This window comes from Typopeltis vanoorti, chromosome 26, assembly GCF_054136105.1.
Source record: "Typopeltis vanoorti isolate ZY-2024b chromosome 26, IOZ_Tvanoo_1.0, whole genome shotgun sequence".
NCBI lineage: Eukaryota > Metazoa > Arthropoda > Arachnida > Uropygi > Thelyphonidae > Typopeltis > Typopeltis vanoorti.
The window spans coordinates 12,300,427-12,314,698 of record NC_143574.1 but is presented as its reverse complement, the minus strand read 5'-3'; the positions used below and the strand labels follow the sequence as shown (position 1 = coordinate 12,314,698).

General features: G+C 35.0%; 1 protein-coding gene across 1 annotated transcript in view; it reads right to left on the bottom strand.

Annotated features, from left to right (window-relative positions):
• LOC150092333 (Fanconi anemia group A protein homolog) overlaps positions 1-14,272 on the bottom strand; it is a 388,676-nt gene that overhangs the window by 228,247 nt on the left and 146,157 nt on the right. Inside the window, exon 16 of the mRNA XM_090415063.1 lies at positions 11,401-11,496. Coding sequence (XP_090271189.1) covers positions 11,401-11,496 — 96 coding nt within the window. The remainder of the gene's footprint in view (positions 1-11,400; positions 11,497-14,272) is intronic.

Here is a 14,272-nt window from a genome sequence, read left to right as displayed (position 1 = left end):
TTCTTCACCAAGCTTTTCTTCCACAATTCTTTTCAACCGTTTCTCAAGTATACTTGCATAGATCTTGCCAGGAACACTCAGTAGGGAAATACCTCTGTAATTCTCACATTCAGTTTTATTTTCCTTTTTATATATGGGTACTATGAGAGCTCTACTCCAATCATCGGGAATTCGTCCCTCTGTCCAGGCTTTCTGAACTATGCAGTGCAGCCACTGTAAGACTCTTATACCACCATACTTCAGCATTTCTGGTCGAATATCATCTACTCCTGCTGCCTTTCCACATTTCAAGCCTTTGATGGCTTTTTCTACTTCAAGTATGGATATGTATTCCTGACTGCATGCCTGGTCAGTGTTTTTTATCACTGTGCTGTCATCCCTTCAACATCATAAATGGATGTTTGATAATTTATGGATTGTAATTATTCTGAATACTTTAAACTGAGCTAATATATTTATGATATGATTCATCCAGTTAGATAGAGAGAAATATGTCAGAGAAATACTATTTCTTTATGAATTAACAATTGTTAACATTAGTCATGATCCTCAAACCTGATTAAGAAGTTATTAGTGTCTGAATGTGAATTCTTATAATATTTTAATTGGATAACCTTTTGCAGATAGTCATACTTAAATGTATATATTGTACTTTTCCACATTAAATGTTTTCTTTTATTGAGTTAAACTTGGTATTTGCCTGATTTTCTTTCATTGCACCACTCATAAAATTAATTGGACCTTTGCGGAAGCTTTAAATACTAGTAATAACCTCGGCCTGAAGATGAAGTGATAATATAGGTTTAGTTGATGATTGATTCCTCTATGTTATTTAAACTAATCTGAATATAGGGTGGCGCAGTATAATATAATTTCTTTATATTCAGATGAGCATCAATCAACAACTAACCAAGTATAAAGGAAATTAAAGAGGTAAAGATAAGAATAAATAACAAACCAACATAAATGGAACATTTAGCAAAGTAGGAGGACACAATACTGTCTTGCATACAGCTAATTTAGTGTTTTATCTAATTTCTCTCTTATTCCATATAAATTTATTCAGTTGACTGCCTACCATACCAGCTTTGTTGATTCTGTTGTCTATTTCCATATTTAATTTACCATCTTTACAAAAAATCGTGCCTAAGTAGCTGAAATGTTTTACTTGTTCTCCATTCACAGTGCAGTTGATATTTTCAATGTTTCTGCCTATTTTCATTGTCTTTGTCTTTTTAATGGTGATTCATACCATATCTACTACAACAGTTATTCAATTTAATCAGGGAATCTTGCAGACTTGTAGAGGATTTATTTAGAAGTAAAACGTTATCCGTATAAAGCAAAGAGCTGAGATTAACATCTCCAATTTTTGATATCAGGTTTAATACCACTTTACTTCATAATGTAATCCATATAATGAATAACAGAGGGGATAAAATACATCGTTGCCTGACACCAGATTTAACATTAAACCACCTTCCCGTACTTCCTTCAATTCTAACTGCTGACTTACAACTCAAATAACGACTAAGTATTGCATGATATAATGCCACAGTGACACATATAACAGTAGCATTTTGAGTAGCTTCTCTCTCTCTCTCTCTCGGCACTTTGTCATATGCCTTTTCAGATCTACAAAACTTAAATACAGATCTTTCTAATATTATTATTAACCGTGACACCTCCAAGGAGTCCAAAGACTCATTGCGGGAGGACACTCACTGTACAACTCTCCGTCTCCACCACCACTTTCAATCAACCACATCAGTGCCATCTTCCACCCACAACCACCACAAGTATTTTTTGTCTGAAAACTGCGTGTGTTCTGAAAGGCCGATTTGTCTGTATGCAGGATGAAAAACCTTGCTACCTCTGTATGAGATCAGCTAACTCACCTTCAATTGAAAAAGTCCATATAAAGATTCCTCCAGTCACGAAAGGAATTGAACTCATGCCTTTTATAATTGAAGGGCGCAACGTATCGTCTTTCTTCCAATTGCGCTATGGAGGCAATATTCCCATGATTTTGCAACTATTTGTCATAAAGTGAAGATCTCGATCCTGACAGCGTCAATCTGTCCTGAATCCAACTTGTTCTTCAGCAAGCTTCCCTTCCACAATCCTTCAATCTTTTCTCAAGTATACTTGCATATATCTTACCTGGATCACTCAGCAGAGAAATACCTCTGTAATTCTCACATTCAGTTTTATTTCAATTTTTGTGCATGGGTACTATGAGAGCTCTACTCCAATCATCTGGAATTCATCCCTCTGTCCAGGCCTTCTGAACTAGGCAATGCAGCCACTGTAAGACGTTTACAACTCCATACTCGAGCATTTCTAGTCGAATATCATCTACTCCTGCTGCCTTTCCACATTTCAGGTTTTGATGGCTTTTTCTACTTCAAATATGGATACATATTCCTGATTGCATGCCTGGTCAGTATTTTGTACCACTGTGCTGTCATCACTGCTTGTTTCATTTAGCAATTTTTCCAAGTAAATTACTCCATACGTCAAGGATATCTTTTTCCTGTTTTCATGTCACCTTTATCATCTCCAATTCCTTTTACAGCACACTTTCCTCCATTCCTAAGCTTCTTCAACAACCTCCAGAATATTTTGCCACCTCTTGATATTTATTTTCTATGTTTTCTCCAAAGTCCTCCCATGACTTTTGTTTAGCTAGTTTTACAGTGTTTAGCTTTCTTACATTTGTCTCTGTATTCTCTAAGAGCACAAGATGACTTATTTGCCATAAACTTTTGATATTCTTTCTTCTTCTCTTTCACTGCTTCTTTAACTTCCTGTGTGCATCATAGAGTTCTGATTTTTCTATCCTTACAGACAACCTCACTATATGCCTCTCTGGCTGAATCAATCAGTGTTTTCTTCAGGGCTTGTCAATGAATCAACAAGGTTTGGTTGCTGTTCTCAAACTCTTTCATTGTTTCTTGAATAATGTTTGTGTATTTTAGTCTACAGTTCACATCTAAGAGCTGCTCAACCTTTATTCACTTTAAAATTTTCTTACATTATCTTTTTCAATAGGAAATTCAATTTTATCCTGATCAAGACTAAATGGTGATCACTTCCTATTTCAAATCCTTTGTAACTCTGGTGTCCTGCACCAGGGAGAAAAGATCACTATTAACAATAACATAATCAATGAGACTTTTCTTATTCCTTGCCTCTTCTCTCCATTTGAATTTGTGCACATTATGATGGAATATTGTGTTAGTAATATGTCCTGAGCAGAAATCCAACAGATATTTGCCATTATTATTAGCTTTGCTCTTTTCTCCAAATTTTCCCAAAATATTTTTGTATGACTATCAATCATTTCCTACTCTGCTATTTAGATCCCCAACAAGGACCACCGTTGCCTTTTTCATTGTGTCATTTGCTTTCTCTAAAGACTCAAAAAATTCCTCCACTTCTACACTTAGTATAACTTTCTGTGGAACCATAGGCACAAATAAGTCTCATTGTCCAGCTCCCCATTCTGATATTTGCCCACATCACTCTACTTGAGACTGCATGCCATTCAAGAAGAGTTAGTCTCACATTTAGTGTTGAATACTATGGCTACTCCTTTTCGTTGATCGTCATTGTTTGAATATAACATTTTGTATTTATTGCTCAGAGAGATCTCACCAGTTTTTGTTTCACCCGCTATTATGTCAACCTAGTACTTATCAAATTCCTCAGTTAGCTCCATTTCTTTGCCATTCTATGTCGTTCTTATGTTGATAGTACCGATCTTGAACTCTGGTGATATTGAGTTGGAGTGGGTTTTAGGATTCCAGTCGCTACCTTTTCACTGTTTGACCTGATTCCATGGCGAAAACAACGGGGGCCTTGTTTAACCAAGCAATGTCATATCTTTGAATATGTTCCATCCATTTTTTATATTTTTCCAATTCGTATTACCAAAACAAACAAGACAAAAAACAGAGGAGATTATCTCAACAGCAATTACAATATGTTATATTCAGACAATAATGATCAGGGAAAGTAGGGGGGAGCTATAGTATTCAACATGAGGATAATCTTCTTGAAAGGCAGGCAATATTAAATTAAGTGATGTCGACAAACATCGAAATGAAAAATTGGACAAATAAGTTTCACTGTATAATAAAACAGTAAACCTTATTTGTCCAAATACATTCTGGAAAATTATGGAGACAACTACAGTGTTAGAGCAAAACTTTAGTTTAATATAAACCAAATTGAACACTCGACGTTTTGACCTTCATATCAAGGTCATCATCTGGAGCATACACATATATACAGAGAAACAAGCTGCACTACAATCTACATGGATTGCTAAAGTTAGTGACCAACCATTACAACAATTATTGGCCTGACCTCTGGCAGAAAAAAAAAAAAAATTGACTACATCAAAGCTAGAGTTCTATTATTGTTATTATTATTACCTATTAGGTTACAAAATTAAATTGGGCTTGAGAGCAACATGTTTATGTGTATATATTGGGTTGGCAAATAAGTTCGTTCGGTTTATCAGAGTGGAATGAAACACATTTTATTTAATATATATAATACATACTAGTCAGTATATATTGACCCTCTTTATCAATGACCTCTTGCCATCTGTCCACCAATTCCATTATGCCGCATTCATAAAACTCCTGAGGTTTACTGGCGAAAAACTGCTCCAGGTGTCTTTTGACAGCCTCCTCGTTAGCGAAGGTGTTCCTGTTCAGAGAATTCTGCAACGATTGGAATAAGTGGTAATCGGAAGGTGCCAGGTCCAGTGAATACGGAGGATTCACTGGACCTGGCATTAATGAAGGATTAATGAAGTATGGGGTCTGGCATTGTGGTGAAAGACAACACCTTTCCGATTTGCAAATTGAGGACGTTTTGTGCTAATTGTACGGGCCAGTCGCTCTCATGTCTCTCATCTGTCTATTGCTCACAGTTAACTGTGAGCAATAGACAGATGAATCAATCGTTCTGCCTGACTGTAACACCTCATAGTGGACAACACCTTTATAATCCCACCACACAGAAAGCATGATCTTCTTTGGGTGCAATCCCACTTTCAAGGTTGTTTGCGGCAGTTCGCTCTTGTGCCCCCCCCATGATCTTTTATGTACCACGTTATCATACACAACCCATTTTTCATGTCCCGTAATCACCCATTTTTGAAGTGGATGATTTTCTTGGTGACGTTGCAGTCATTTTCTTGGTGACGTTGCAGTGAATCGTAGATGGATATGTGAGCAATGATATTGGCCTGAGTCAATTCATGCAGCACCCAAACACTGAGTTTTGAAATATATTCAAGCTTGTGCAAATGGTTTTCAACGCTTGTGTGGGATATATTCAGTACTGCAGCAATCTCCCGCACTGATTGTGACAGATATTTGTCAACAATATCTTCTACAACACTCGAATCAACCTCGGTCGGGCAACCTGAATGAGGCATATCACGGACGTCAAAATCTCCAGAACTGAATTTGGCATATGCTTTCTGTTAAGGCACCATCCCCATATACGCTGCATATTTTTTATGGGCCTCCGCAGCTCATTTGTCTTGTTTGAAATAAAAAAAGCAAAATATGCCGGTAATGTACGTTATTTCCTTCCATTTCTAAAAATATGTTACACACATGCAACTGAAGTAGGCCCAACGAAAATTCACCGAAAGTGAATTTTCGTTGGGCACTTTCAACTGTGCAGTAGAGCAACAATAGCGACAGGCGAAGTGCTGTTAACTTGTACTAACGCATAAACCGAACAAATTTATTTGCCAACCCAATATATATATATATATATATATCATCATAATCAAATTCCTACCATGTACCCTCAAGGGGTGTACAGGATATGATAGTACTACATGAAAAATTTACATCATTACTAACATCCTATATATAATTTTCTTCCAAATCAGTCTATTACTTCTCAAGACTCCAACATTATCAGATGTTATATTTCTATCGTCCAAGGCACTTTGTACCGTATCAATCCACCTATATCTTGGTCTTCCTCTGGGTCGTTTTTCTATCAAACTGGCAGAAAACACTTGTTTTGCTAATCTTTCCTCGCCCATTCTGTTCAAGTGACCATACCGCCTGAGATTAGCTCTGTTAATGCATTCCTGGATGCTGACAATGTCAAGTTCTTTCCTAATATCCTCGTGTTTAATATGATATTGCCATTGATGCCATCTGTTCACACCTATAATCTTTCTCAGGACTCTCATATCTGCGGTCTCTAGTCTTTGGTCAAGTGTTTTACTTCTGACCCAGTTCTCAGATCCATAAGTTAAAACTGGTTTGTACACTATCTTGTATACAGCTAATTTAGTATTCCAACTAATTTCTCTCTTATTCTATACGAATTTATTCAATTGACTTCCTACCATACCAGCTTTGCTGATTCTGTTGTCTATTTCCATATTAAATTTACCATCTTCACTAAAAATCGTCCCTAAGTAGTTGAAATGTTTTACTTGTTCCACAGGTTCCCTGTTCACAACACAGTTGACATTTTCAACAATTCTACCTATTTTCATTGTCTTTTTCTTTTTAATGCTGACCTTCATACCATATCTATTTCAACAGTTATTCAATTTAGTCAGGGAATCTTGCAAACTTGTAACGGATTTATTTAGAAGTATAACATCGTCCCCATAAAGTAAAGAGCTGACATTAACATCTCCAATTCTGATATCATGTTTAATACCACTTTCCTTCATAATGTGATCCATATAGATAATGAATAACAGAGGGGATAATGTACATCCTTGTCTGACACCACATTTAACATTTAAACCATCTTCCTGTACTTCCATCAATTCTAACTGCAGACTTACAACTCAAATAAAGACTTAAGTATTGCTATATAATGTCCCATTGACATCATATAACTGTAGCGTATTGAGTAGCGTCTGTCTTGGCACCTTGTCATATGCCTTTTCCAGATCAACAAAACTTAAATACAGATCTTTGTTATATTCCCATGCTTTCTCAACTATCTATCGTAAAGTGAAGATCTGATCCTGACATTCTCTATTTGGCCTGAATCCAGCTTGTTCTTCACCAAGCTTTTCTTCCACAATTCTTCTCAACCATTTCTCAAGTATACTTGCAAAGATCTTGCCAGGAACACTCAGTAGGGAAATACCTCTGTAATTCTCACATTCAGTTTTATTTCCCTTTTTATATATGGGTACTATTAGAGCTCTACTACAATCATTGGGAATTTGTCCCTCTGTCCAGGCTTTCTGAACTATGCAGTGCAGCCACTGTAAGACTTTTATACCACTATACTTCAGCATTTCTGGTCAAATATCATCTACTCCTGCTGCCTTTCCACATTTCAAGCCTTTGTTGGCTTTTTCTACTTCAAGTATCGATATGTATTCCTGACTGTATGCCTGTTGAGTGTTTTTTTACCGCTGTGCTATCACTGCTTGTTTCATTTAGCAATTTTTCGAAGTAATTACTCCATATTTCAAGGATATCTTTTTCTCCCATTTTCATGTCACCTTTATCATCTCTAACTCCTTTTACAGCACTCTTTCCTCCATTCCTAAGCTTCTTCAACAACCTCCAGAATATTTTGCCACCTTCTTGATATTTATATTCTATGTTCTTGCCAAAGTCCTCCCATGACTTTTGTTTAGCTAGTTTTACACAGTGTTTAGCATTCTTGCATTTGTCTCTGTATTCTCTAAGAGCACAAGCTGACTTATTTGCCAGGAACTTTTGATATGCTTTCTTCTTTTCCTTCACTGCCTCCTATGTCCACCATAGAGTTCTGATTTTTCTATCCTTGCAGACTACCTCACTACATGCCTCTCTGGCTGAATCAATCAAGGGTTGCCACTGAATCTCCAAGGTTTGGTTCCTGTTCTCAAATTCTTTCATTTTTTCTTCAATAATCTTTGTGTATTTTAGTCTACAGTTCACATCTGAGAGCTGCTCAACTTTTATTTGCTTTAAAACTTTCTTACATGTTATTCTTTTCAATATGAAATTCAATTTTATCCTGCTCAAGACTAAATAGTGATCACTTCCAATTTCAAATCCTCTGTACACTCTGGTGTCCTGCACCAGGGAGAAAACATCCGTATAAACAATAACATAGTTAATAACTATGTTATTGTGAATTTGTGCTCATTTTTATGTTGAAACATGGTGTTAGTAATAACCAGTCCATGTCCTGAGCAGAAATCCAACACATATTTGCCATTATTATTAGCTTTGCTCTTTTCTCCAAATTTTCCCAAAATATTTTTGTATGTCTCACAATCATTTCCTACTCTGCTATTTAGATCCCCAACAAGGACCAACTTTTCATTTTTCATTGTGTCAGTTGCTTTTTCTAAGGCATCAAAAAATTCCTCCGTTTCTACCTTGTTAGATCCTTTTGTGGGACCATAGGCACAAATAAGTCTCATTGTCCAATTCCCCATTCTGATATTAGCCCAAATCACTCTACTTGAGACTGCCTGCCATTCAAGAAGATTAGCCTCTTATTTTGTGTTGAATACTATGGCTACTCCTCCTTTTCCTTTATTGTCATTTCCTGAATATAACATTTTGTATTTATTGCTCAGAGAGATCTCACCAGTTGTCGTTTTTGTTTCAGTCACCCCTATAATGTCGATCTGGTACTTATCTAATTCCTCAGCTAGCTCCATTTCTTTGCCATTCAGGCTTCTTATGTTGATAGTACCGATCTTTAACTCTGGTGATGTTGAGTTGGGGTGTGCTTTTAGATTTGTTCCAGTAGTTGACTTTTTGCTGTTCACCCTAGTTCCCTGGCAAAAACAACGGGGGCCTTGTTTAACTGGGCGACACCCCAGCCAGCATGAAATTTTGTCATGTTGTACCATCATTTTGTATATTGGTTTAAGCCAATAAGAATATAATTTGATTGGCTAAATCCCAAATTGCCAGCCCATTCTCATTCGTTCAGTGTCTAGGTAGATACCCAACAGGGTGCACTACGAGAAGGTGAGGATTGGACATTAGGTCAGACGCCCTGGTCAGTTCTCTGCAATATAGATTAAAAAAAAATATAAATAAATAAATAAAAAGCTGTGATTCTACATATAAATTTCAACCAATTGGTATTGAATAGTTTCTAATAAAAGCTGAAAATTGCTTAAAGTCCTAAAGTATGCTAGGTACTAAGTAGGTAGGCTGAATATGTGCCATCCAAATTCTTGGAATTTTTATGCCACCATTATTGTTGAGTTAGGGTGGGTGGTTAATCAGAATTTCACAGGTTTCTTTAAATTTTCTTTCATACCAGGTTTTTGTATGATGTAAAGAGCAGGTACTTTTCCAATCAATATGGTGTAGGGTGTTGAGAGCATGATCTGAGAGGCCTGCTTCACCAAAATTGTTATATTTAATGTGTCTTTTGTGTTCTTTTTTACATATAAAAATTGTATGTCCAGTTTCAACAATATAATCAATTTTATCATCATCATCATAAAATTCCTGACATGTACCCTCAAGAGGTGTACAGGATATGATGGTACTACATGAAAAACTTACATCACCACTACCTTCCTATCTAAATTTTTCCTCCAAATCAATCTGTTAACTGTCAAGACTCCAACATTATCAGTTCTTATATTTCTCTCTTCTAAGGCATTTTTTACCGTATCAATTTCACCTATATCTTGATCTTCCTCTAGGTCTTTATCCTGACAACTTGGCAGAAAACACACTTATTTTGCTAATCTTTTCTCTCCTAATCTCCTCATTTTTAATATGATATTGCCATTGATGCCATCTGTTCAAGCCTCTAATCTTTCTCAGGACTCTCATTTCTGCAGTCTCTAGTCTTTGGTCAAGTGTTCTATTTCTAACCCAGCTCTCAGATTTATAAGTTAAAATTGATTTGAACTGTGTATACAGCTAATTTAGTGTTCTGACTAATTTCTCTGTTATTCCATATAAATTTATTCAGTTGACTTCTAACCATACCAGCTTTGTTGATTTTGTTGTCTATCAATTTTATAGGTGGTTTAAAAGTAGCATTGAGATTATAATGGTGTAGAATTCTATTGATTTTTTCTGAAACCCTTTAATGTATGGGATGGCTATAGTTTTATTGTAATCTATATTCTTTTTATGAAGTTTTATGAAGAATTAATAGTATTTTTGTTATAGCCGTTATTTATAAATGTGTTGCTAATAATCTTTAATTCTTGTTTTAGAGCTTGTTGATTAGAGGAAATTGTTATAGCTCTGTTTTAAGGTGTTCAAGACTCCAAATTTTTGCGATGGGTGGTGATATGAGTTAGCATGTATATATTGGCCAGTATGTGTCGATTTGCAGTGAGCCATGAAGGTTTACTGCAAATCGACACATACTGCCTTAGGAAGATGTGTGACCAGTGTATCCAGGAACAGGAGCGATTTCTGATTTTCAATTTCGATAATATATTGTATGTGCTCATGTTGTTTGTTCAGGTGGCTGAGGAATGTGTTTAAAGTTTGTCGACTGTGTGGCCAGATAATGAAAACATCATCAGCATATCTAAGCCATACTGTAGGTTTTAGAGTAAAGGAATTAAGAGCACTTTGCTCAAAAGCTTCCATATAAAAGTTAGCAAATGGGGGGGGAGGATAGTGGTGAGCCCATGGCCGTACCTTCTTTTTGTAGGTAAAATTTATTTTGCCACACGAAGTAACTGGAATGTAGTACATGGACAAAGAGGGCCGTAATATTGGGTGGGAATTTGTTCTGTAGGAGAAGAATTGTGTCACTGATTGGGACATTTGTGAAAAGGGCAGAAATGTCAAGACTGACTAATAAATTATAAATAAATAAATCATCTTTGCCAAGTGCTATGTTTTTAATTTTGTTTATAAAGTGTTGTGTGTTCTTTATATAGTTGTCTTCATAATTTTTCATAATGTATTCTAATCACCATGTTAGCATTAAAGAAAGGATTTGTCCAAATAAGTTTCACTGTCATTGTGGAAGTGGAGACATTTTTCAAGCCATTAGAGAAAGCAACTGACACAAAGAAAAAAAAAAGGGAAACATTGGTCCTTGTTGAGATCTAAACAGCAGAGAAGGAAATGAGTACCAGACATATAAATTGGGAAAATTTGAAGAAAAGAGCAGAGCTAATAATAATAAGTAAATACCTGCTGGATTTCTGTTCAGGACATAGATGTTTATACCAGAAATTTCCATAGCATACCTCAAATGTATTGTTAGCACTAGTATCATTTGATATTAATGGGATGACTTTGAAACACCTTAACAGTTTGGTTTTCAATGCTAGCACAACAGTTAGTACGCTAAAACAGTGAAATTCTAATATTTAAAGTTTACCATTAGAAGTTTTAGAATTTTAGAGAGTCTGAATTTTTATTCATGTAAAATTACCTGCAAATCTTTGATGCGTGTCTTTGCCAGTGCTACATAATCATTAAAAATTGAGCGACACCTCTGTACCACAAAGGGTGGCTTTGTAATGTGAACCTAAAAAAGCGAAAAATTTTTTTTAAAAAAAATGAAACTATATATATATATGTACATGCAATAAATATTTAGAAAATCAGATTTAGCCTTGGCATAAACAAAGGCAATATAATAGCCATTCATTATCAAATTCTGATTTTTTTAATAAAAGACCTAAAATCTATATATAAATTTAAAAGGATAAGCTAACACTAACTTCATAATTAGTATTTCTTTTCTCTGCTCATTATTGTTAATGTATATCAATAATCTGAAAGTACTATCTGCAGTTTATATCAGTAATTCTGTTATGACAATGCAGTGTAGAAAATATGTTTTAATGCTTCAAATTATCCTCAAGAATATTCTCTTTCTTGAAACCATTAGTTTTTAAATGCTGCATCTGAGTACTTTACTGCAGTATTAATAATAATCCAATTTTTATGTTGAGAATCTAATTCTGCTAATCATATTATTTGATACACTACTGTAATAGTTTTATAATAAAAAAGCAGCCACAGAGGAATCACACTACTTCCTATCATGCTGAAAATCTATAAAAGGATGCTTTTAAACTGAACTAAACCATATGTAACATATCTTCTGCTCAAAAATCAAGCAGGCTTCTTGAAAAACAGAAGCACTGTTAAATACACAGTCTTAGAAGGTTGCTAGATGGAGCAAGAACATAACCTTCCTTTAATCTTAAACTTCATAAAACATCCTTTGTCTGTTGATAGGATCAAAAGCCATAGGTCCTATGAACAAAGGATGTCGGTTATTATGGGATACCCATGAAAATAATCAAAGCAACAGCAGAACTCGAATCGACAGATTTTTGGCACATCTTTTTATTATTACTCTTAGAGAATAAACTCTCAAAGATTCGCAATAAATGATTCTGGATGTCATTTGGTAATAAAGTTATGTGACCAAAAATTGATGTGTTCACTACATTATGATTCACTCGGCTTTTGTACATCTTCCAAGTTATTCTCTGTTCTCCTGCAAAGTTGCATGCACCCTTTTGAAATACCCTGTATATTAATATATATATATGTTGCTGTTGTGTTGTGTGTTGGATAGGCTAAGTTATTAAGTCTTCTGAATACCTCAGAGTTAAATACTTTGGGGACCAAACATAGAATGTTTTTCTTTTCAAACCACATCAGGCTAATTGGGTGTGGCCTCACTGGGCAATGGAATTCATCTTCTACATAAAGACATTTATAAGTATCCATGCTCAGCAGGATTCAAACCTATGACTACTGGCTGGAAGGCAGAGACGCCATCTATTCAACCAACCAAACCAGCAAATCACACTTCAAGTACATATTTAGAAACAGAAACTGTTATTAAACTCTTTTCGCAATTTCATATATATTTTTTCTCCATTATCTCACATACCTGTATGGCTGCATGTAATGCAATAAGTGACTGTCATCTGGCTCTTGTGAAAGACATATGGAACATATTTCCCTTTTAGAGAATAAATTGACATCTAAAGATATTGCACTTTAATTATTATTATTGTGACACTTTCATGGACTCATTGTGGGAGAAAACTATATCATTCAACTCATTTACATACTATGCCATTATCAAGCATCTATTGCCCACTAATAGTAATTTCATTATTTTCATGCATTCTCTGGCTAATATGCTGCAGGATGAAAAATCTAAGTTTCTAAGGAGGGGGGGGGGGAATTGCTACCTCTGCAAGAGATTGACTAACTCACCTTTAACAGAAAAAGATCATATAGATTTCTCTCATCATGACGAGAAGTGAAGTCAAGTCTTTTCAAACTGAAGAACACATCTCGTGTTTCTTCCAGTTGTGCTCCTCCATAGTGCAGTTGGCAAAGTTTTTAAAATTTCTCTAATCATTGATAAAAAAAAAAAACTTAAAATAGTAAGACAGTGTATAATAAGTGTATGTATAATGGTAAGAGGAAGTTAAAACCATTCTTCAAAATTACTGGTGAAAGTTTTTTATGTCTATATATATATTTTTAATTCTCCATTTATTACTTTCATATTAAATATGTATTCATAAATCTAAACTTTCAATAATAACAATATTTTTATTGTTATTATTGAAAGTTTAGATTTATTATTTCGTGTATTCTGCAAGTAATTTTGCCTTATGTTTTCACTTGCATAAGATGATGACATCACCATGCTCTGCGAGGGTTCCAGATCAGAAGCATGAGTCAGCTGAATGAAGTAATGCATTAGAACTGACAACTTATTGTAACAGTAATCACTTGTAAATCTGAGAACCACAATGTTTTAATATAAGCGCCTGCATGGCTATACAGCAAGCAAACTATTTTGCACAATAACTAGATGATATTCAAATGTGCTTGTAGCTTCCTAATAAACTCTGACAAAAGTAACGAGAAATGTCACAACTCGTCATAAACTTTAGACCACTAGTGTTTTGGAGCTAAGTAGCAATTGAGAATAATCTGGAAGTCCGACTAAGAAATGAAACATAGCTTTTAATGGTACTTGTGACACTCTAAAGTTAAAATAATTTTGAAACACAAAAATAACAATTCAGATAAATAAATTTATCTCATTTTATTTTGTAACCACCCATACAGTGGCACTCTGGAACATGGCTCAGTTCTGTAAATAGGATTAACATTCTTTGTTCTAGCTTCACCTTGTGATTATGCTGATGCACTGATGATGACCTGTTCAGTTCTGGCCAAAATAGTTGCAATAATAAAAAAAATAATTATTATTCATTTTTGAGAATGTGTGTCTAATAACCAAACATGGTAATGAA